Below are 21,411 nucleotides of genomic sequence, written 5' to 3' on the forward strand. Positions count from 1 at the left end.
TATGTATATTTAATAATATAATAATAACGCACACACTCGTGCCCCGTACTAGGGAAATCCTGTATCGCAGGTGCCATGGACACACAGAAAAACAGCCACGAATCAGAAGAATCAAGACGAGAGTGAACAGGCATTATTTAGGTGTGCATGCTCAAACTCATGAGACAAATAAATGTAGGGCATACAAATAATTAATTTTCTTCCGGCCCGGGAATCGAACCCGAGATCTCTGCGTGGCAGACCCGCACGGTAGCCATTCAGCCATTGAGGCAGCAACTTAACCACACTTTATATATTACTTTCGATGTTTATTATTTCTACGTAATGAAATAATAAATTAAAAAGACAAATTACAGCGTTAGGTAAAATAATTGAGAAACTAGGCAATGGCGAAACAAGTGAACTAACCTTAGCAATCTGCTTCTTGGCATCTTCGAGCATCTTCTCAGCCAGTTGCAACGCTGCCATCAGTTTCTCCATATGTGTATCGACGTGAAAGCCTTTAAGAGGGTCCGCACTGATTTTCATGTTGCCTGTCAGGCCGTTTTCAAGGAGCACGTGGTCGATTACCGATGAACCATATTCTGTGGACAAAAATTAACTATGAGACGGGAGAAAAGTCATTAAGTTTCACATACATATACTTTTTAAATGAAAAGTCATAGGTGTACGCCGTTACATGAATTCCAAACAGCAGAAAGCGTTCATTCACCAGGGCATTCTTTGAATTAAAAAAAAATTAAAATCTAAGTCGCTACCTATTTTCAAAACCGGATTGCGTAAATATCTTTTATCACAGTCCTAGTATACAACGTGTGTATTAGTAAGTATAAGTTATTAATAAGTATAAGTTTATTTAGGTTTATAAATACATACTCGTATATCTACGTACGTATAATATATCATTATTTTTTAAATATTTTATAAATTACTATGTGTCTTTATTTATTTATTTTTATTTTGTATTTTTTTTTATACAATTTTTTTTTTCTTTTTTCTTTTTTATATTTGTAAAATTGGCACACTACGTCCCCGCTCCGATTAGCTTTCCTCTAAATCCAAGGTTGTCTGGAAGAGATCGCTCTTAGCGATAAGACCGCCAATGCCCACATTAGTTTTAAGTTGTTTATGTACTATTCTTGTTCTTGTGTGTGAGCAATAAAGTGTATATCTATCTATCTATCTAAGTGACGGGACGAACAAGTCGTGCGCCTGATGGTAAGCGACACGCCTGTCCACAACAGTTGCAGTACCACTCAAAGCTTTAAATCACATAGATCTGAGGGGCACTGCTACTGTGTTCGACACCCTGAGACACAAATTTACAAGTGCCAAGTGCATGTAATTGGCCTGCAAAAAATTTTGTATATTGGCTTAACATTAATAGCGGGATCACCTATATCACTTCCTTTCGCAAAATCAGAGGTTCCCAAACTTTCTGTTTGCCCCGTGGCTTTTTATAATTTTTTTTTTCACATTCATCATCGTTAAATGTGTTTTTTTACAGCTGACACAGTCATAACATTAGATGTAGAGTGAGAAACTTTATAAAAAACGTGACAAATATAACTCCATAACTTGTTTGTTGTGAAATATTTACTTCGTAGGTAATTTCCATGTCTATTATAAGAAAGTATTATTGTCAGTGCACAGGTCAACATTTTCATTATGACCTGCTTAAATGGGATACGCTTTTGTGGACCCCGTTATCGTCTTACGCAATTTACTCTCGGATCTCTCTTTCGTTTATCATAAGAAAGAAAAGGGATAACTCTTACCCAACTTAGGATTAAGTATTTTCTTAAGATTGTCCCCGGGCTTGCTATTGGCAAAGATTTCCTTGAGGGCTTCAGCGCCAGGCGGCTCGTGACTTGTCTTCGCCCGGTCCAGAGGATACTTTTCTTTCACTGCAAATCTGAAAGGAGACAGTTAGCAAACAAAATAATAACAAACTAGAGGAGTATTTTCGCATAAAATATATGAAATTCGTGGCAGTAAAATATCATGAATAAAAAAAATTGATTGTAGTCATCATAAGTCCATTTACATCCTGCTAGCTAGAGCTCCTTTTAACGAGATGGTTTAGGGCGCGGAAGAAAAAAAAACATTACTATCAAAACCGCTGTCGCCAAAACACACATTATATGTTAAACACCCTATGAAATCATGATAGTGATTGGTCGTAGTTTAAATTTAAAAAGATGTGGCAAATTCTGGTCTGTTATTATAATTTAAACTTATTATTGTTGTATCGAGTTCTTAGGTTTTCGCGATTCTTACACATAGGAAATGAAACTATTTTTCCGGATTTAAACCGCGTATATTTGTTGACGACATGGTCACGGTTGACTGCCATGGGACCTGTAAAGGGCCCGAAACGTCGGTTTCTTTGAAAAAACAAATATACGCGATTTAAATCCGGAAAAATAGTTTCATTTATTATTGTTGTTATATTGTTACGACGTTTTGATGTCATGCTGCAATTCAATTAATGTGCTGCCATCTAGCGATCAATAGTTGAACGACGATGAATTCGAGATGTTTACTTAGTTCTCCAAAAAAGAAGCGATTATATTGAAGCGGTATAAAACTTCTCTTCTCTTCTTGTAACAAAAAATTACGATAAACAGAAAATTTAAAATTTGTTAAAAGTGTATGAAATAAGGCTTGACGATGACATGAAACATCATCATGAATAATATTACAGGTGCGAGCATCATTTTTGCACTCCGAAGTAGCAGAATAAGGCATTTTTACACGATTTTCGAGGTTTTTTTTTACGAAATAACTGACACGACCAAACGTACAAAGCGAAAATGGCGGACGCTAAGCACTTCTACTGTATTTATTATTCAGTGGTTTAGGGTATCCTCATCTATGTGTACGCGAGGCGTACTATAAGTTTCCGAAATGAATAAGAAAAAAATACTATAAATGGTCAGAAATTAATTTTTGTTTCTCAAAATATTCTCCGTTAGCATTAATGCACTTTTTTTTTTTCATACGATTGAACCAATTTTAAAAACATTTATGCTACTCCTTCGTGACAATCTCTGAAACATATTTTTCATACTCTTCGAAAGCTTCTTCACGTGATGAAAATCGTTGACTGGTTCTTAATTTTTGGAAATAAATAAAAGTCCCAAGGTCGGGACTGTACGCATGACGGCTCATAAGGTCAACGTTGTTCACCTTCAAAAATTCATTTGTCTGTCTGGCCGTGTAATCATCAACGTCAGCCAATTGCAGTCCAGTGCTGGACATAGGGCTCCCCCAGTGAGCGCCATTTCGCCCGGTCCTCAACTTGTCGCATCCATTTCCCGCCAGCAACCTTTTGTAGGTCGTCACTCCACCTGGCTGGAGGGCGTCCTACACTACGTTTGCCGAGTCGCGGTCTCCACTCTAGAACTCGTTTTCCCCATAGAGTATCGGTTCTTCGACAGATATGGCCAGCCCATTACCACTTCAGTTTGCTTATTGCACGAGCTATGTTGGTGACCTTAGTTCTCTGTCGGATAACCTCATTACGAATTTTATCCTTCAGAGAAACTCCGAGCAGCCCGTTCCATAGCTCGCTGAGCGATTTTAAATTGGTGGACTAGCCATATCGTGAGTGTCCATGTCTCGGCTCCGTAAATAATAACAGGCAGGACGCACTGGTTGAAAACCTTTGTTTTCAGATTTTGTGGTACAGGTGACGAGAAGACTCGATGTAGCTTCCCAAACGCTGCCCATCCAAGCTAAATCCTCCTCCTGCCTTTCTTCTCGAAACTGTTTCTACCTAACTGCAGAATCTGCCCGAGGTAAGTGTATTCGGAAACAACTTCAAGTAGGTGCCATTTACGAGAATGGGTCTCGGGTCAATATGATCATTGATCATGACTTTGGTCTTGTCAAAGTTCATGTCGAGACCAATACGTCGCGAGGCGTACGCTAGGCCGTCCAGCATCTGCTGTAGTTCCTCCAGCGACTTCACCATTAGGACTATGTCATCTGCAAATCGCAAGTGTGAGATGTACTCGCCGTTTATGTTAATGCCCATAATTTTCCAGTCCAGCGTTTTAAACATATCCTCCAGCGCGGCTGTGAACAGTTTCGGGGATATGACATCCCCCTGTCTCACTCCTCGGCGTAATTGGATGGGTTTAGACTGCTGGTCCTGTACATGGCGGCGTTAACATCTCAGCACTTCGATGTAACGATAGTCCACTTGGCATTGCTGCAAGGATTCCAAGACAGCCCAGGTTTCGACGGAATCAAAAGACTTCTCTTAGTCCACAAAGGGTAGACGCAAGGGCCGATTGTACTCTTCTTACTTCTGTATAATCGGCCTTACTGTGTGTATGTGGTCTACGGTGCTGTATCCCCGTCGAAACCCGGCCTGCTCCGGTGGCTGAAACGATTCGTAATGACTCTAGAAAACAGCTTATATACGTGAATCAGGAGTGAGATGGGTCTGTAGTTTTTAAGTAAATATTTGTCTCCTTTCTTGAAAAAGAGAACTACAATACTCCTATTCCACGTTTTAGGAGTTCTCCCACATTGAATGATGGAGTTAAACAGGTTATGTAGTTCCTTGATGACTGGAACTCCTCCGGACTTCAGAAGTTCTGAAGTAACTCCGTCTTCACCAGGGGCTTTCCATTTTTGAGCTGTTTTAGATCCAATATGATCTCGTCTTGGCCGATATTTGGTAGGCCGTCGGTATTGTGGCGCATCAGGGCGGCTCTGGGATCGTGGTTGTCGTGTAGGGTACGACGAACGTGTGCACCGTATAACCGGCCATAGAAGTTTTCTATCTCGACGAGCATCTCCGGCTTCGACGTTATTCGTCAGGTCGCTCATTCCAAGCTGCTGAGTGAACACTTTGGACCCTCGGTTTCGTACTATTGCCTTCTCAATGAGACGTGTACTGTAGCTCCGAAGGTCGCGCCGTATCATCTTCGCAATCTTCTTGTTAAGGTCTGACCGCTCTGACGAAGTGGCCCGAGTGTTTTCTCGTCGTTTAGTCATTAGCCGAAAAGTCTCATCCGAGAGTTTGGACTTCGTACGTGTACGCTGCAATCGGCAAAATTTGTCTGGCCGTATGAGAACTGGTATTATCGCGGTGCAAGATGATACGGCGTTTACGGTTATTTTTACGGAGTTGGTCAATAATTTCCGGCAAACGAATGGTCGTGTACCAATCACTATTCACGGTACAACGATTCTCCAAAGCAACAGTAGCCACGTGTCCAGTTTTATTAAAAAAAAGAAGCAATCATCCGCTTAGAGCTTTGCACGCTCGCCACTTGGGTTGGTTCCGGCTCATCTCGAAACTCCCATACGCTCGATTGCTGCTTTGTTTTGGGATCCTAACTATAAATCCATGTTTCGTCACCTGTTATTTTGTCCCTCACCAAATTTGACGCCTCTTCGTTGAATCTGACGCGTTCCGTTTTTTCAGTCTCAGTCAAATTGTGTGGGATCCACCGAGAGCACAGCCTTTTCACACCCAAATGTTTGTGTAGTATTGATTGTATTTGGCTCATGCCTATGCCTAAAGATGCCTGAATCTCATGGTATGTCACATGCCTGCCTGTTTTTATCATACGGCGCACAGTATCGATGTTTTTGTTGTTCACAGCAGTGGACGGGCGACCATCACGAAATTCGTCACTGAGATTCACACGACCGCGTTTGAATTCTGCAAACCAGCTATAAATAGTCGTCTTGCATGGTGTTTCATCGCCAAAAGCAGTTTGAAGCCGAGCGAAGCTCAGCTGAGCTGTTAAACTACATTTGAAGTCGTAGAAAATCCATACTACGAAAATTTTCACAAGTTAAATCCATGGTGACGTAAACAACCAATTTCTACAATGTAAAAACAAGTGACAGTCAGATGAAACAAACTGTATTCTACAGCCAAAGAGTTCCATTTTCAAATGTTGTAATTACTTTTTAAATATTGTTTATGTAAGTGGCCAGTTCCGAAAACATATAGTGCGCCCTATGTATATAGTTTTGTGATTTCCTGCATGCTCATGTGAATATTCTGTAGGCTTCATCATGCTGTTTTGTTTCATCATTACACGATGATTAAAAAACATTCAGCGTTACTATTACAAGCCCCGGTGATAATCAACCCACGCTCTCCTACATAGAAAGCAAGCGTTCACAATTTGTCATTACCTTTATTAGTTTTATTAACTGTAATTATGTCATAACTAACCTTATTTTATCCCCCTCTACATGCGGTCTGAGAACATTCAAAATGGTCCAGTTGCAGTCAGTCAGCACAATGTTGCCTCGGTCATATAATTCCAATATGACGTGGTATGCTGCCTCCCCGCTGCCGAATTGCAGATCTATGATTCTGTCAATACCCAGCTGAGAGAGCTTCTCTAGACGCTTGTTTTTCAAGTGTTTTCGGAGCTAGAATACAAGATGATTATACAGTTTTATTATTTAGATGGTCGCTGGGTACAAGGTCTAGAGCATAGTTTCCCAAAGTGGGCGCTAAAGAGTCCTAGCCGGGTGGTAGGGGCCTCAGACGCAATTGGGCTGTGCAAACTACACTACATATTTTTTCCTTGAGATTTTTTGTGTCAAGTTAATATAAAACTGTTTTTAATCGTGCTTTTAGTTATTTTTGTGTTGGTGGACGTACAAATTTTTTAATCTTGCTTATGACGGCCAAAACGTTTGGGAACCTAAGGTCTAGAGTATCTCTAGAAAATAAACTAACTATCTACAAGGCATCAGGCCGGATCGAAGAAATTTTTTTATTAGTGTTCGGTATTTGTATTAATGATTATAACAAACTAGTGGAGTAATTTCACATAAAAATAATTGAATACCAATTCAATAAAAATTATAATACAAATGAATACCGACATCTCTAGCCAGGGCTGGTAGCTGTAAAGGTATCAAACTAGGTGACGAAGTATCATAGATGGCGCTACGGTTAAAAAGTCGTTGAAAAACCAAATACAAAGATACGACTCAAGCACAGAAAAATTCGTGAGGTCCGCTGGTTCGTTCCGTGGCTTAGTGAGTATAGCGTCTGGCACGGTATGCTAGAAGACGTCGGTTCGAATCCGGCCGAATCGAAGGATTTTTTTCTGAGTGTTCGATCTTTGTATTAATAATTATATCTACAAGGCAGTTCTGAGACTAATTTGAACCTACGGTATTGACCTTGGGAAACTGCTAGTCAGTCAAACATTGTGATTCCGCATCGATACCGAAACATTGTTCTTAATTCTATTACAAATACTCCATGGCTCACTAAAATACATGAGATCGACGAATATCTTGAAATGTAGGCATTTCAAGGACATTTTCAAGAGCAATTGTAGGCAATAACTAGGCTAAGTCCTATAAAGAAAGAATAGCCATTGTGTGGCATAAGTGGAGTTACGTCTAAAGCGTTTATTACTCCATTAGATACAGAAAAATATAACTCTATATACAATATTAGTCCATAGATTTACAAGAATTGGAGAGGATGTGGGTTATATTTTTCTGTATCTAATGGAGCAATAAACATGTTTGACGTAACTCCACTTATGCTATTCTTCCGTGAGGAGTGAGAGTTGGGATTCAACTGAGCTGAATAGTTTTCCGCATATATAGTCGATGAGGCAACCCAACATAAAAAAATAACTGCTTATGGCCTCACATAAGACCAATTGCTTGACAAAAAAAAAACAAAAAAAAATTTGATGGTGGCAAGGGGCTAAAACACCTGCGTGAGGTTCTTGTCTGTCACTGCGAGATGACACGGTTCAAGGCTGTGTCTTACACCGATAGATCTATCCATAGGGGTTACAGGGGGTATTAGGGGTAAATGAGATTTATTTACGTAAGTTGGTTAAAATGGGTGAGTATCACTTAGATTAAATTGTCATTAAAAAATAAATTTCGGTCTGACAGTTTCGATAAAACATAGTTCTCTGTATAGTACCCTATACAAAGAGCAGCAAACTCATTGTTCCACTGAATAATGGTTTCGTGAGAAGTTGGCGGGTTTCGAAAATGTACGCTTCAAATATCTAATTACAAATGATTTTTACACCTACACACGTGTTTTACTAGGGAAGATGATAAATATAAATTAAAATAGCTTTAAATCGGAGAAAGTGTTACGGACGGCCGAGACCGCCCCGGCCGGTCAGAACGAATACGAGTGAATAATTCGACGGCTCTGATTGGCTGGTTGAGACCGCGGCGCTTTAATACGGCCGTTACGGTGTGGGAGACACCGTATCAACATTTATATAAGATTCTAATTCTAATAAGATTAGCATGCATTACCAACTTATTTGTTCATTACTTCGACTTACATGATTACCGGTAGTGTTCAAATAAGATTCAAGATTGTGAGTCATCATAGTTTCATAAAAGCGTATACAGTCCACTTAAAATCATAAGTTTCAATAAATAGGAGGATTACGAGAGTTTTATTGAAGAGGCCGGAGGAAATGTAACAAAAAGATTATAGGAAAGGTGTATGAATTGTGTGATGGAATAGCACAAGATTCATGAACTACAATAGGACAAACGCTAGCTGTGAATTTTACAAACAAAATTGTCAAATAAAATGTGTTAGGTTTTTACGGACTAATTATGGGTGGAAGCTTAGAGATCTTTAATACAGGTCTACTTCCTAATAGTCAACTATCTAATGTATAACCTACTTTATTTTTCTACTTTGCACATAATTTTATTATTTGGCAAACCTTCATAGTAAATCCAGAAGGAGCCATATTCTTAGGCCACTCAAATTGCGTGGTGTGGAACCGGTTGCCAGACTCCAGCAGCAACACACTTTTCTCCTCTGAACGTTGCAGTCGAATCACGTATGTGCGGTTGTCAATGTCATACACTTGGTTCACGCGCATGCCTATTAGACTGAAAAGTTTAAAAATATATAAAAGTCAACAATGCATATGTACAAATATGAAAGCATGGGACCAGAAATTTTGGTTTGTTTGAAAAAACAAATGTTACGTATATTTTTTTTAGACCTGAAAATGTCATTTAATTTTCTATGTGTAACAATTGCAAATGCTTTACAACATTAGTTTACGTACCATTAACTGTCTCGTCATTTAATATCAGGTGAATTTGTGGCCCAGCATGCATTTATTATAAAGAAGAGAAAAAATTAAACTAGTATTATACAGGTGATCTGGTTTTAAAGACAACAAATTATTTATATTATAAATATACACATATATAAACATGTTTCACCACAATTTCATACAATATTAAATGATTATAAAACAGATGATGTGTTTATCTAAAATATGTTCCTTCACTGTATGATTGACAATTGGCTCGACTCACACTGGCGCAGAGTCGAAGCGTCGCGACGTGTCATGTATTTCGCCTATAGCATATTCATCTCTATTGTCCAACTATTAAGGTACAAATTTGTGTTATGTAAATATGGAGTCGATGCTTGGTTGCAGTTGAGCTGCTGTCGACGCGCGTTACTTGAGCGCAGTGAGGCGTTATACGCCGACCACACTGTGATCCGGGCGCACGAATGCGAGCGACGCTTCGACTCTGCGCCAGTGTAAGTTGTAATAGGCTTTTCTATCATTATTTTATGCATTATGTAGTTTTTTCTAGCCTGCTTGAAAAAAAATACTATATATGCATAGGTCATTGAGTATATAACCAGAAATAGAGACGAATTGTCATTTAATTTGTTGAAATAATGTCGAGTGTGTGTGCGTTAATTGGCTAGCCCGAGTTCGTCAATGGGTGTCGTCAACTGTTTCACTTCAAATCTACCAGTTAACTTGAGCTTTGCTATAATGGATGAAAATTGCAAAATTATATATTTAATATTTAATTACCTATGAAATGTGATTCTGTTTGTTTTGTAATTAGATATTTTGTTGTTTTTCCTACACCACCAAATAGAACAGCACGTTATTGTTAGAGATATTATCTTTAATACAATAAATACAGAATATTTTTTGGAATATACGGAGACATACACACAGGTCAGTAGTTGGCCTGTCTATATTTCAGTGCAAACGAGAATTGATATTTATAAGAGCTGTATTGCTAATGTGTTACCAGGAATATATGGCCCTTATTTCGTCTCTATTTCTGATTATATACTTGATGGCATGGTTTGAACAGATTACATACATAAATACGTTATACTGCCAGGCACGGGTATTGTACGTCTTGAAATATCCTAAATCAGACAACATTACAAAAGGTGTAAGTAAATACTTGTTTTGTCTGCATCATCAAATTGAAAAAAAAAATAAGGAAAAAGATGGACGTATTTGTTACTCTCGATCATCAGTGAAAATAATTACAACACCACATTTTTTTTGCTATTTCTGGTATTTCCAGGTTATCAAAATAGGCATTATTATAATTTTATAATACCTTTGCAACTCCGTCACCATACACATTATATCGTATGTATTGAATCGCGTCTTCATTTTGGCTGTTTCACTTATTCAATTGGTTTCGCAAAACAGATATCAAGTTCTTTTACCAACAACACGATTTTTAAATATTTCACAATACATTGAAAATTGAAAATGAATCAATGAACACGTAGTGAAGTGGTACTATTTGACTACTTCTCCTTGACTAATGTATCTATTCACATCTGGAATGGTTCCATCTCTTTATTTCCTAAGAGAAAGACAAGAACAGCGTCACAACTTGTCAGTAAGGGTCGTATTCTAGAACTCTACTCAATGCTCAAGTCAGGATTGCACTCGAAACACAAGCACTGGAAATACGACCCTACAAATAATGGTTTACAGCACTCGAAATCATACTCAAGTCCCTGCCATTAGGGTCGTATTTCCAGTGCTTGTGTTGCCAGGGCAATCCTGACTTGAGCGTTGAGTAGAGTTCTAGAATACGACCCTAAGTTTGTTATCTCATTGCTACTTGTGGAACAACTACTTTGTGAAAATGGTACCGTTGATGACACTTTCTTGACGTGACGTTTCAAAATTATGCGCTTGTGTGACTCAAAATGTTTAACAAACGTGGTGTAACCCACATTCTTTTGAAATGTTATGTTCATTGAGATGCCATTTTCATCTTAAAAACATTTTACTATGTTTTTTTATTCATGAAAACAGCATTAAAATATAAAATAATTATGTTTAAATACTTTAGCAGTGTTAGGCGTTAATCAATTAAATTTCAATCGGATATTCAATTGAATTAAAAATATACAATTAAATCAATTGCAACTAATTTTTTTTAATTGTCCGAAACAATTAAAACCGAAACTACCGAATAACAATGTTATTACGAATATGGTACTCATTTCTAAATCCAAGTTTCAAATATTCAAATAATGGCAAGTTGGGTATCATTTTCGAGGTATTAGCACCCCCAGCTCATTACGATAATAGCATTTATTTCTATATCCAAGATGGCGGGCACGATTTTTCAAATAATGGCAAGTTGGGTATATACCAAATACCTCGAAAATGATAGGTACCCGTATAGTATTTACTTGAAAAGTCGTGTCAGCCATCTTGGATTTAGAGATAAATGCTATATTCGTAATGAGCACCTTCGAATACCTTGAAAACGATACCCAACTTGCCATTATTTGAAAAGTTGTGCTCGCCATCTTGGATTTAGAAATGAGTGCCATATTCGTTACGAGAGCACCTCCAAATACTATATTGCCCATGCTATATTCGACTACGGAGACAGTGATGATATTAGTCTTTTACTTGGTACATACAATACATACATATTTATTTCAATAGTTTTATATACCCTATAAATTTATCATAATGGTCAGTTTTAATAGTTAATTGCTAATCAAAAATATTGTAAAGATTGACAATTGATTAATTGTTAATTGAAGATATACGCGATTAACAATTGATTAATTGTTAGTGACGAGAACAGCGATTAACAATTAATTATTTGTGAATTGCTGTATTAATTAATTGTCAACCTTTAATTGCTTGAATAATTAAATTTTGACCAACGCTGTACTTAATTCAGTATCATTTTATGTAACATTGTAGAAGAAAACAATGTCTCTATCAATTTAGCGCGATAGCCTGAGATCAATTAAGAAAGTCAAAACGTAATTCAAATAAACTAAAACTTGCAAATACTGTAACTAGAAAATTCCATAATTTTTGTCGTGTCATAATCACAGTTGGTTACCCTGAAAAATTATGATTTACTTGATCTGAGCTTTTTATTTTTGAGACTGGACTGTTCTTAGAGCGTTCGTATTATAAGCGGCACGCAGTTTACTTGAGACCAAAGTAACCAAAGGCTGCTGGCAGCCTTTGGTTAATATCCAGCAGTGGAATGTAATAACCTGATGACGTTGAAGTTAAGTATCAAGTTCAAATTGCATTGTGAACGCTGTGATGTGAAAAATATTACGGCGTATTAACACCAAATCGGCGGCCGACACTTGTCCGCAGAAGGTGGCCTGCTACCAGGTATAAATAGTGAGTCGTCTGACGACGGTAGTATGTAGACGAAGTCGGCCGAAGCGAGTGGGTGCGTCGTCTCGGTAAGGCGAAGTAGTCGCCGGTAGTAGGCGCCGAAGGCGGCAGACGACTGGTGTATATGGTGAGTCGACTGCATCGCTTTCGGCAGGCGAAGCAGTCTGTCGTAGGTTGGCAGATGGCCCAGTGTAATTGCGCCATTAGTTTGTATGGTTATAATATAGACTTGAATGAAAATCTATCTACGAAATAGATATCTATGCACAAGTAAAATCATGTTTTACATCGTAATATCAGATTCCATTTTGATATTACGCTTGCGTTCATCGCCACCTAATGCACAAATAGCAATATATTGTCAGAATTCGTTCATTGAAAATCCACCGTATGCTATTAACATATAAAGTTCAATTTAAAAAAATGTCAGTGTTCGTACAAATAACAGAAATGCGCGAGAGATAAAAGTTATACTTGTGTAGTAAAAAGTAAGAAATGGGAAGCAACCATCTGGCAACACTGCCTGTGATTTTGCTATCTTTCATCTCTGTTTCGTATAGTAAACTGTCACATATTGCATATAAAAAAAGCGCTTGTTGTCATTTTTGTTTTGATTTCTTTGGTATCGTACATGTGCACGCTTTTTCGAAAAATTCAAATAAATACGCAGTTTTGAGGTAATTACACTAAAATGGGTGTTGAAGACGTTACTATGAAGGACTTTAAACTGAAGCCCATGAAGTGCGAGTTAAATTACCTTACTAAATCGGACGGATCTGCTATCCTATCACAGGGTAAGATTTACGACAATTTCGAACTGATTTTTACCTCTAAATAATTTTAAACTTCGACCAGATTTCGTCTTAATGACTTTATTGTAGGTATGTAGAGAAATAAAACAAAGTTTAATTTGCTTTAAAAATTATACATTTTATTGACATAATTTTTTTTGATGTCCAGCTCGGTTTGCATTATGGGCGCCTGTTGAGGTTCTCACACGTTTGATATGATCTTAGAGGAGGATAGGACCAATTTAGGAAACGCACTTTTTTTCTAATTGTAATTTAAGTTCCTAATTGTATCTGGGCTGAGTCTCCAAGTAAATTTTTTAACCCAGGGGGTCTACATACACATCAAATAAATAATAGTCGACCAAACCGAATTAAAAGGTAATTGTCAAGCAGTGTTGCCAGACTTTTGCGAAGTTAATTCGCCAATTTATGTGCGTTAAGTAGACGATATTCGCCCAAGCCATAAAATTCCTAAAAATCAAGGAAAACAATTCTACAATTCTGCTTGCTGCCGGACACATTGGGGAATATGAACTCTCTTATTTCCCCAATTCCCCATACATAGAAATATTCAAACCCCCAAATAAATGAGAATTTTACAACTTCATTCCCCACACAATCCCCAATCAAATTTGTAATTCCCCAGACATTTTATTAAGTAGCCTAAAATCACCATTTCCTATTTCAAAAACATAGCCTAAATATCACCGAGAGGCCAATAACTTTTTTAGTTGCTGCGCAACCTCTCGAAGTAGCCTAAATGGTGAAAAATTGCCTAATCTGGCAACACTGATGTCAATTATGTAGCTTCATTCCAATCATGCATTTTTTAATTTGGTTTAGTATAACTATTTGACAGTAATTGTTTCGGATGAATGCCAGGTAGTTGATAAGACCAGGTAGTTGGTGTAATCATCATCATCTACAGCCACAGTTCACCCACTGCTGGGCACAGGCTATCTTTGACCTATGACTTTGGCCTTCGCCAAAGAGAGACCTCATCGTCTACCTTTTTATATTTGCAGGAACTACAGTGGCATTAGCATGTGTAAATGGTCCTCTGGACATCAAAATGCAGAGCCAAAGTATTGAGAAATCTACATTAGAGGTGTTATTTAGCAGTAAAGGTGGGAAACCCTGTGTTGCAGATAGGTAAATAAGAATTAACAAAAGTTACTACTAATACAACTATAGATAATACACACGGACAGAATTGTAGATGATATAGCCATGGTAGCCACTATGGTTTGGCCTACTGCCCCTCAAGCAGAGAGTTCGGGGTTTAAATCTGGGCGAGTTTTTGGAATTTTTGTGCAAAATGTTATTTGAGATTCAGCTCTGCCGCCGTTAGTTGAAAATTTTGTATAATTACCGATTTCAGGTATAAAGAGAATGTAATCAAACAAACTTGTGAGACTGCAGTACTAGGCAGCTTGTATCCTCGTTCAGGAATCACCATTACGGTACAGGAGCTTGAGGACTATGGAGGAGTTGGTATTTCTTTATTTCATTGTTTGCTTTTAACTGACATGTCGTAATCGGCATTACAATAACACAACAAGTTTAACATTACTATTTCCTTTCAAATTTCTCACAATTAAAAATCTCATAACGGAACATTCGCACCAAAAGCTCCTTGTGAAAGAGTTCGTCTAGGGAAGTACTGCCACCTTACCTATTTCTGCCGCCAAGCAGTTATGTTACCATTACTGTGTTCCGGTTTCAAAAGGTAAGGGTGCTGGTGTAATTACTGGCACATGGGACTATAAGTTGAAAAGTCCAGTCTCAGTGTAGCAGTGCCCCTAAGATCTTTATGATTTAAAGCTCTGAGTGGCATCACAACTGTTATGGATAGACATCTTAATCTCGATTACTTGTGGCTGAATTAAAAGAAATAAGGAAATTATCCAGTATAAGAATAGTTATCTTAGTAGTAGTCTGTATTCATTTTTGTCTACCTTTGTGCTTAAGCTACTCTGCTGCTGCGTGAACAGCGTCTGCCTGGCTCTCCTCAACTCCGGCATCGCGATGCATCATGTATTTGCCGCTACCATGTGCGCCATTGACGTCAGTGGTAATATCGTCCTGGATCCCAGTCATGAGGAGATAGAGAAGGCCAGAGCTGTTATGAACTTCGTCTTTGAGAGTCGAGAAAAAAGCCTTGTTACAGGTAAGAAACATTTTTAATTTCACATTACTATGGACCGACCTTTTTGTGGCAGTAGAGCTTTTTGTGAATTTTGTAATTTTTTATTCTTTTTTCGTCGTGCGCCCGGTGGTAAGCGACACGCCTATCCGTAACAGTTGCAGTGTCATTCAGAGCTTTAAATCGCAAGTTTCTTAGGGGTATTGCTACTGCCACCTTAGCTATTTCTGCCGCCAAGCAGTAATGTCAGCATTACTGTGTTCCGGTTTTGAAGGGTAAGGGTGCTTGTGAAATTACAGGCACATGGGACTTGTTAACTTATGTCTCAGGGTGACGAGCGCAGTGGCAGTGCCCCTCAGATCTTTGCGAATTAAAGCTCTAAGTGGCACTGCAACTGTTATGGACAGGTGTGTAACTTACTTGACTTGTTGACTTGTTCGTCCCGTCAGTTGATCTTATAAAAATATGGAAAAGTATGGGACTTGTGAACTTTTATGAAAAAGGTTTACAATCAATGCTTCTTTGTTTACAGTTTTTCTAATTCTAAAGAAACCGTAGTCTAGTGTATTTTAATGTAGTAACACATTGGGCATGTGGCGCTTTTCCTATGGGAAGTTTATTGTTTGTAACTAAAATGTAATTAAAATGTAAACTACCCAATCTAACTAAAAAGTAAACTACCATGGTAGTTTCCTGGATCTTAGGAGGTTATATATAGTATATAAATATACTTAATTAAGAAGCAGCATTATTTTGCCCAATAGGTATAAGGAGATGTGGTTAGAGTCAATTAACTTAAATTTTTTTTTTCTATAAAATACAAGTGCACATTTGACCTCCATCTCACCTGATGGAAAGTGACGATGAGGTCGACGATGGAGCATGCACACCTAAATGCCTATTCACTCACGCCTTGAAAGGCCCAAGTTATAACGTTCAGGGTACAAGTCTGCAGGCAGGGAATTCTACTCCATAGCCGTACGCCATATATGAGTAAACGTGGAAGCGTAACGCTTCGTGCGAATCTTTGGAATATCCACAACATAGGGGTGGAACCCAAGCCTACGCCTAGTCCCCCGGTGACGAAAAGGGGAAGGCGGAATTAATATATATATGTAGTGATATATCCTGTAAAATACCGACAAGCAGGCAACTTCACGGCGGTGTTCAAGGCTTTGCAGCTTCGCCTCCACTAATTCCGAGTCACCAATAAGCCTCTTGACACGATTGTCAATTGAATTCAAAGTGGCCAGTTGATATATAGCAGAGCCATCCCAAAGGTGGCAGCAGTACTCCATGCTCAACCGGACTTGTGCTTGGTACAGCTGAAGCAACTGTCCCGGTGTAAAGTAACGCCTCACACTGGAAAGGATGCCAAGCTTCCTTGCTGCATTTTTGGCCATGGATTCAATGTATCTGCCGAAGTTCAAATTGGACGACAGGTCCATTCCAAGTAGCTGGAGGCGGTCGGCTATCGGTATGGACATGTCACGAAAACTCGGAGTCAGCTCACTCCGTTTTGTGGAGAATAGACACGCCTGAGTTTTGGTAGCGTTAAATTTGACAAGATTGGCATCGTCCCAATCGGAGACTGCCTGGAGTGTCAAATCCAAACGGCTAACCATGGACTCTCGACAAGACTGAATTTCCTCTCCACTGACCCTTGCAGTGGTCAAGTACCTATCTACAACTGTGCTGTTATCAGCATACGCAAAGGTACCTGGAATTAACATATCATTGATATGCAGCAGAAAGAGAGTTGTAGACAGTACGGAACCCTGAGGAACTCCGGCCTCCGGATCTATCGCCATATGTTCGGAAGTGTAGCCTTCCAAGACCACTCGAATCGAACGTTCACTCAAGAAATCCGAGATCCAATTACAAAGGTCAGTGGGAAGCCCATAAGAGGGAAGCTTACTTAAAAGGCTTGCGTGCCAGACCCTGTCAAAGGCTTTAGAAATGTCCAAAGACACTGCAAGTGCTTCGCCTTGCTTTTCTATACCCTCGCTCCGTATGTGACAGACATACACAAGAAGATCCCCAATAGATCGCCCTCGTCGGAATCCGTACTGGCGATCACTGAGGAGGTCGTTGTCTTCAAGGTACGACAGGAGACGGTTGTTGAGTACGCGTTCCATAGCCTTGCATGATATAGGTATATAGTTGACAGGGTCAGCTCTGCTTCCCTTTTTCGACACAGGTTGCACGTTTGCAAGCTTCCACGATCTGGGACCTACACCAGTCTCAAGTGAGAGGCGGTACAGGCGTGTGAGAACAGGAGATAACTCAGGCGCACAGTTTCGCAGGACTATCGCTGGAATTCCATCTGGCCTAGCTTAGCTTTATTCACGTCTAGATTTCGCAGAGTTCTAAGTACCTCTTTTTGGCGTATGCGAACTGGCGCCATAGTGCAGCCAGTCTGAGGTAAAGTAGGTGGTAGGTTCCCTGCGGCATCCAGACGCGAACTCTCTGCAAAGAGTGAGGCAAAAAGATTCGCCTTCTCTTCCGCAGTATGAGCTAGCGAGCCATCCGGCCTCAGCAGAGGTGGCAGAGATGGGCGACAAAAGTTAGATTCTATAATAATAATTTGTTAACTATTTAATGTTCCAGTGTTCACCGAGGGCAGTTTCAGCGAGGCGGCGTACCGCGAGGCGCTGGAACAATGTCGTCTTGCCAGCGAGCTGATCTTCGCCTTCTACAGAGACATTGTTAGAAAATACTCGTGTATTATTGGATGACATTAATTTATTTTGATTCCCGTTAATACCAATTGGGAAATTGATTGGTCTGGGTGTTCCAGGAAGTGCCTCGGAGCTAATTTTCTTTGCTCTGGCACTCATTAATTCCATTATTCCCATTGTTTTGTTGTACAGATCTGTTGACAGAACTACTGGTACTTTTGTTCCATTTGTTCTGTTAACAAAGACAGTTTTCTTCACAGAACTACTGAGAATTATCTCTCCCACTAGTTCGTTGTACAGTTCGGTTGACGGAACTACTGGTACTTTTCTTCCCATTTATGTTGTTGATAAATAGACAGTTTTTTTCACAGAACTACTGAGTATGATCTGTCCCACTAGTTCTGTTTACAGAATTACTGGTACTTTTCTTCCCATTTATTCCGTTGGTAAATACGACAGTTTTCTTCACAGAACTACTGAGAATTTTCTCTCCCACCAGTTCTTCCAATGAGTTTTCAGTCTAGAGTTGTACCTATAAATGTATTCATCATCAACTTATTTATACATTCCACTGCTGCGCACGGCTCTTCACTCAGGCGAGGGATTAGCCATAGTCCTACATGCTGGCCCAATGCGGGCTGGGGACTTCTCAAGTTTTCCGAGGGTCGTGAACCTTCTACGACGCGCAAGTTCCATCACAATGTTTTCCTTCACCGAAAAGCTTATAGTAAATTTCAAATTTAATTTCGCACATAAATTGGGAGAAACTCAGAGGTGCGAACCCGGATTCGAAACCACGGCTTCTGCTTGAGAGGCGGTAGGTTAGGTAGACCATTAAGCTGTCACGGCTTCTGGAATCTGGTACTCACAGTACAGGGTATACTCTATTTTGAGACCAATTCGAAATCTATTTTAGTATTACTAAGTAGTTATTTTTTATGTGGAAGAGTTTATTGTGTGCTTCAGGGCGTTCTAATTTGCAAACTTGGACTCAAAATGAATGACCATAAATTCGAATTCGGCTTAGTGAGTTATACTTTATGCAGTGGCGGATTTGCAGTCTTGGCTACCCTACGCCCCAGGCCATGTAGTCAATACCAGGATCCGTTCTGTAGTTTGAGTTTATCGCGACCAGACAGATAAGACATAGTGATTATACATTATATTATAGATATGTAACATATTTATATTTTAGACATAAAATCGACCCCTCCGACGTAAAGTATCGTATGTCGAAATTGCCAAGCTTACAGGGAAGCGTTTTAAAGTTCTGAATTCACTGAAACTAACATAACACGTGACTTTAGCATTTCTCAGTTTTATTCGGCAGTTTTATGTTATTCATTACTCACATAGAGTATTATAAAATCCTAGATATCGGTTAGAAGATCTATGGTGATCACTCTTTCAGTGAATTCAGAACTTTAAAACGCTCCCCTGTAAACTTGGCAATTTCGACATACGATACTTTACGTAGGAGGGGTCGAAATGTACGAAAGTGATTTGGGAAGATTATTGTTATATGGTGCGGTGCAGTGCGCCCCGCTATAATGTGCGTGAGCCTTTAGAATATTTAGATAGATAGATAAAATCTTTATTCAATTCAATTCAAAATTCAAAAAGTTTATTTCAGACATAGTCCATATTAGTGTTAGTTACAAAAAAAATTCTTACAACCTATGTTAGTACTAAATTTGCATAATACTAATTTATTCACCACCATGACAAATACATACACAGACACATGATACAGACATTAACTTAGACGTAACACAGTAATATATTCTACTAGTATCTGTCTTGGAAGCCATGGCAATGAAAAGGCGCTGACTTATCATAAATGACGAGGCTGCCCGCGGCGCTGGTATTCTGCCAGGGACAGAGACGCCACTCGTAAAACCCACAACCCAAAACAAAACCAATTTAATTCAATTCAAATTCTAACCAATTCAATCCAATTTAATTTCATCGAATTTATTTATTTTTTCTCAAACACCTTAGCCACTCAAATTTCCAGTTTTTGCGTATTTAAAAGATACTCTTGCAGCTTCTGCTTGAAAGTTCTTTTTGTGACGTTGTTACGGATAGGTGGAGGAATGTTCTTATATTATTATGTACAATTTAGGTACTTTGAGTTATTTCTTGTTAGGTTAAATCCGCCACTGACTTTATGCCTATTCACTTTGTTTTAAATTTTGCGTGATATTAAACATTATTTACATGATTGTAAATTCTGTTTTTATTGCTTACTATAACTATGAATCTTAGATGTCCCAAAATGTAAACAAAAAAATGTCATAGTCACAGGGTGAATGCAGCTGTGCTAAACCTTCTATTTTTAACGAAATTTGAAAAGGAGGACGTTCTCATTTTCTACAATTTTAATTATCTATTATAAAATATTACTAATAAACAGAAACTAACAACAACACTCAATAATCCAACAAATGCACTACGGAGACAAGAAAACATTTGAATGACTTTATGCCACGATAAAATGGCGGCACAGAAAATGTTTTCGATCCCGATTATTAAAGTTCTAAACATTTATTATCGTCTATAATAGGAAACCACCAGTTTAAATTTATTTTGTTTGCTCTGTTAACTCTTTTGTTTACATTTTGGACGTCTAATTATGATTCGTACTGTAATAGTCAATACACCATTACTTTGTCTGTTCGTGTACCTTTAGAATACCGTGTCGAACAGTGTAAATAAATATATATTGATATTAAATTACATGTAACTTGCTATACATTTGCGTTTTATTTTAATTGTAGCGTGGCTCTTTTTTAGCTGTTAACTGGTAGCCATATTGGCGAACTTGTGGCACTGTTGAGGCACCCATGCAGGGTTGGTAATTTAACCGATCACTTCGTGTGAACCTGAAACCGCGCACCAATGGAAGAGGTTTGTCCGTCGTCTGCTCCTCGTTCCCTTGCGGTAATACCGCCGATATTAATAGAATTTTTGTCCAATAGACTTGCGGTTAGAGCAATTTAAAATCCAGGCCCCGAGAGAGATAATTTTAAAGAAATTAGACCTGTGTCGGTCGATCATTTTTGATAACCCGGGTCGATCATAACCCATGCGTAATATGACCGGGTCAAATCATACTTCTATGTGGCGTTTAAAAAGTGTCAAATGATACAATTAGCTTTTATTCTTTCCTGCTGATGGGTAATGTGTCTATAGTTAAATGCATCATTGATAAACCACACTTAGGATACTAAGGGTCGTATTCCAGAACTCTACTCAATGCTCAAGTCAGAATTGCACTGGAAACACAAGCACTGGAAATACGACCCCAATGGCAGGGACTTGAG

The 21,411-nt window shown here is 38.7% G+C and overlaps 2 protein-coding genes across 2 annotated transcripts; one reads left to right on the forward strand and one right to left on the reverse strand.

The window, feature by feature from the left end:
• Positions 1-408: 408 nt before the first annotated feature.
• Positions 409-10,507, reverse strand: LOC113238091 (nuclear export mediator factor NEMF homolog; the record flags this gene model as incomplete). Its single annotated transcript, XM_026474813.1, has 5 exons — positions 10,402-10,507; positions 8,724-8,895; positions 6,212-6,414; positions 1,779-1,915; positions 409-584 (listed from the first exon to the last, which is right to left on the reverse strand). Coding segments are annotated over exons 1-5 (744 nt in total), but the record flags the coding sequence as incomplete, so codon positions are not given.
• Positions 10,508-13,130: 2,623 nt separating this feature from the next.
• LOC113238090 (exosome complex component RRP46) lies at positions 13,131-19,283 on the forward strand. The gene is made up of 5 exons (XM_026474812.1): positions 13,131-13,261; positions 14,284-14,410; positions 14,640-14,748; positions 15,230-15,428; positions 18,015-19,283. The coding sequence occupies exons 1-5, from the start codon at positions 13,159-13,161 to the stop codon at positions 18,140-18,142; spliced, it is 666 nt and encodes a 221-aa protein (XP_026330597.1). The 5' UTR covers positions 13,131-13,158; the 3' UTR covers positions 18,143-19,283.
• Positions 19,284-21,411: the final 2,128 nt, after the last annotated feature.

Source organism: Hyposmocoma kahamanoa, unplaced genomic scaffold, assembly GCF_003589595.1.
Source record: "Hyposmocoma kahamanoa isolate Upper Pololo Valley unplaced genomic scaffold, ASM358959v1 94724, whole genome shotgun sequence".
In the NCBI taxonomy this organism is placed as follows: domain Eukaryota; kingdom Metazoa; phylum Arthropoda; class Insecta; order Lepidoptera; family Cosmopterigidae; genus Hyposmocoma; species Hyposmocoma kahamanoa.

Excerpts from the sequence above, each read along its gene's own strand:
- LOC113238090 (XM_026474812.1), top strand. The coding sequence starts at position 13,159 with ATGGGTGTTGAAGACGTTACTATGAAGGACTTTAAACTGAAGCCCATG. Across the intron at positions 14,411-14,639 it reads AAACCCTGTGTTGCAGATAG|GTATAAAGAGAATGTAATCA; the intron begins GTAAATAAGAAT and ends TACCGATTTCAG. Across the intron at positions 14,749-15,229 it reads AGCTTGAGGACTATGGAGGA|CTACTCTGCTGCTGCGTGAA; the intron begins GTTGGTATTTCT and ends TTTGTGCTTAAG.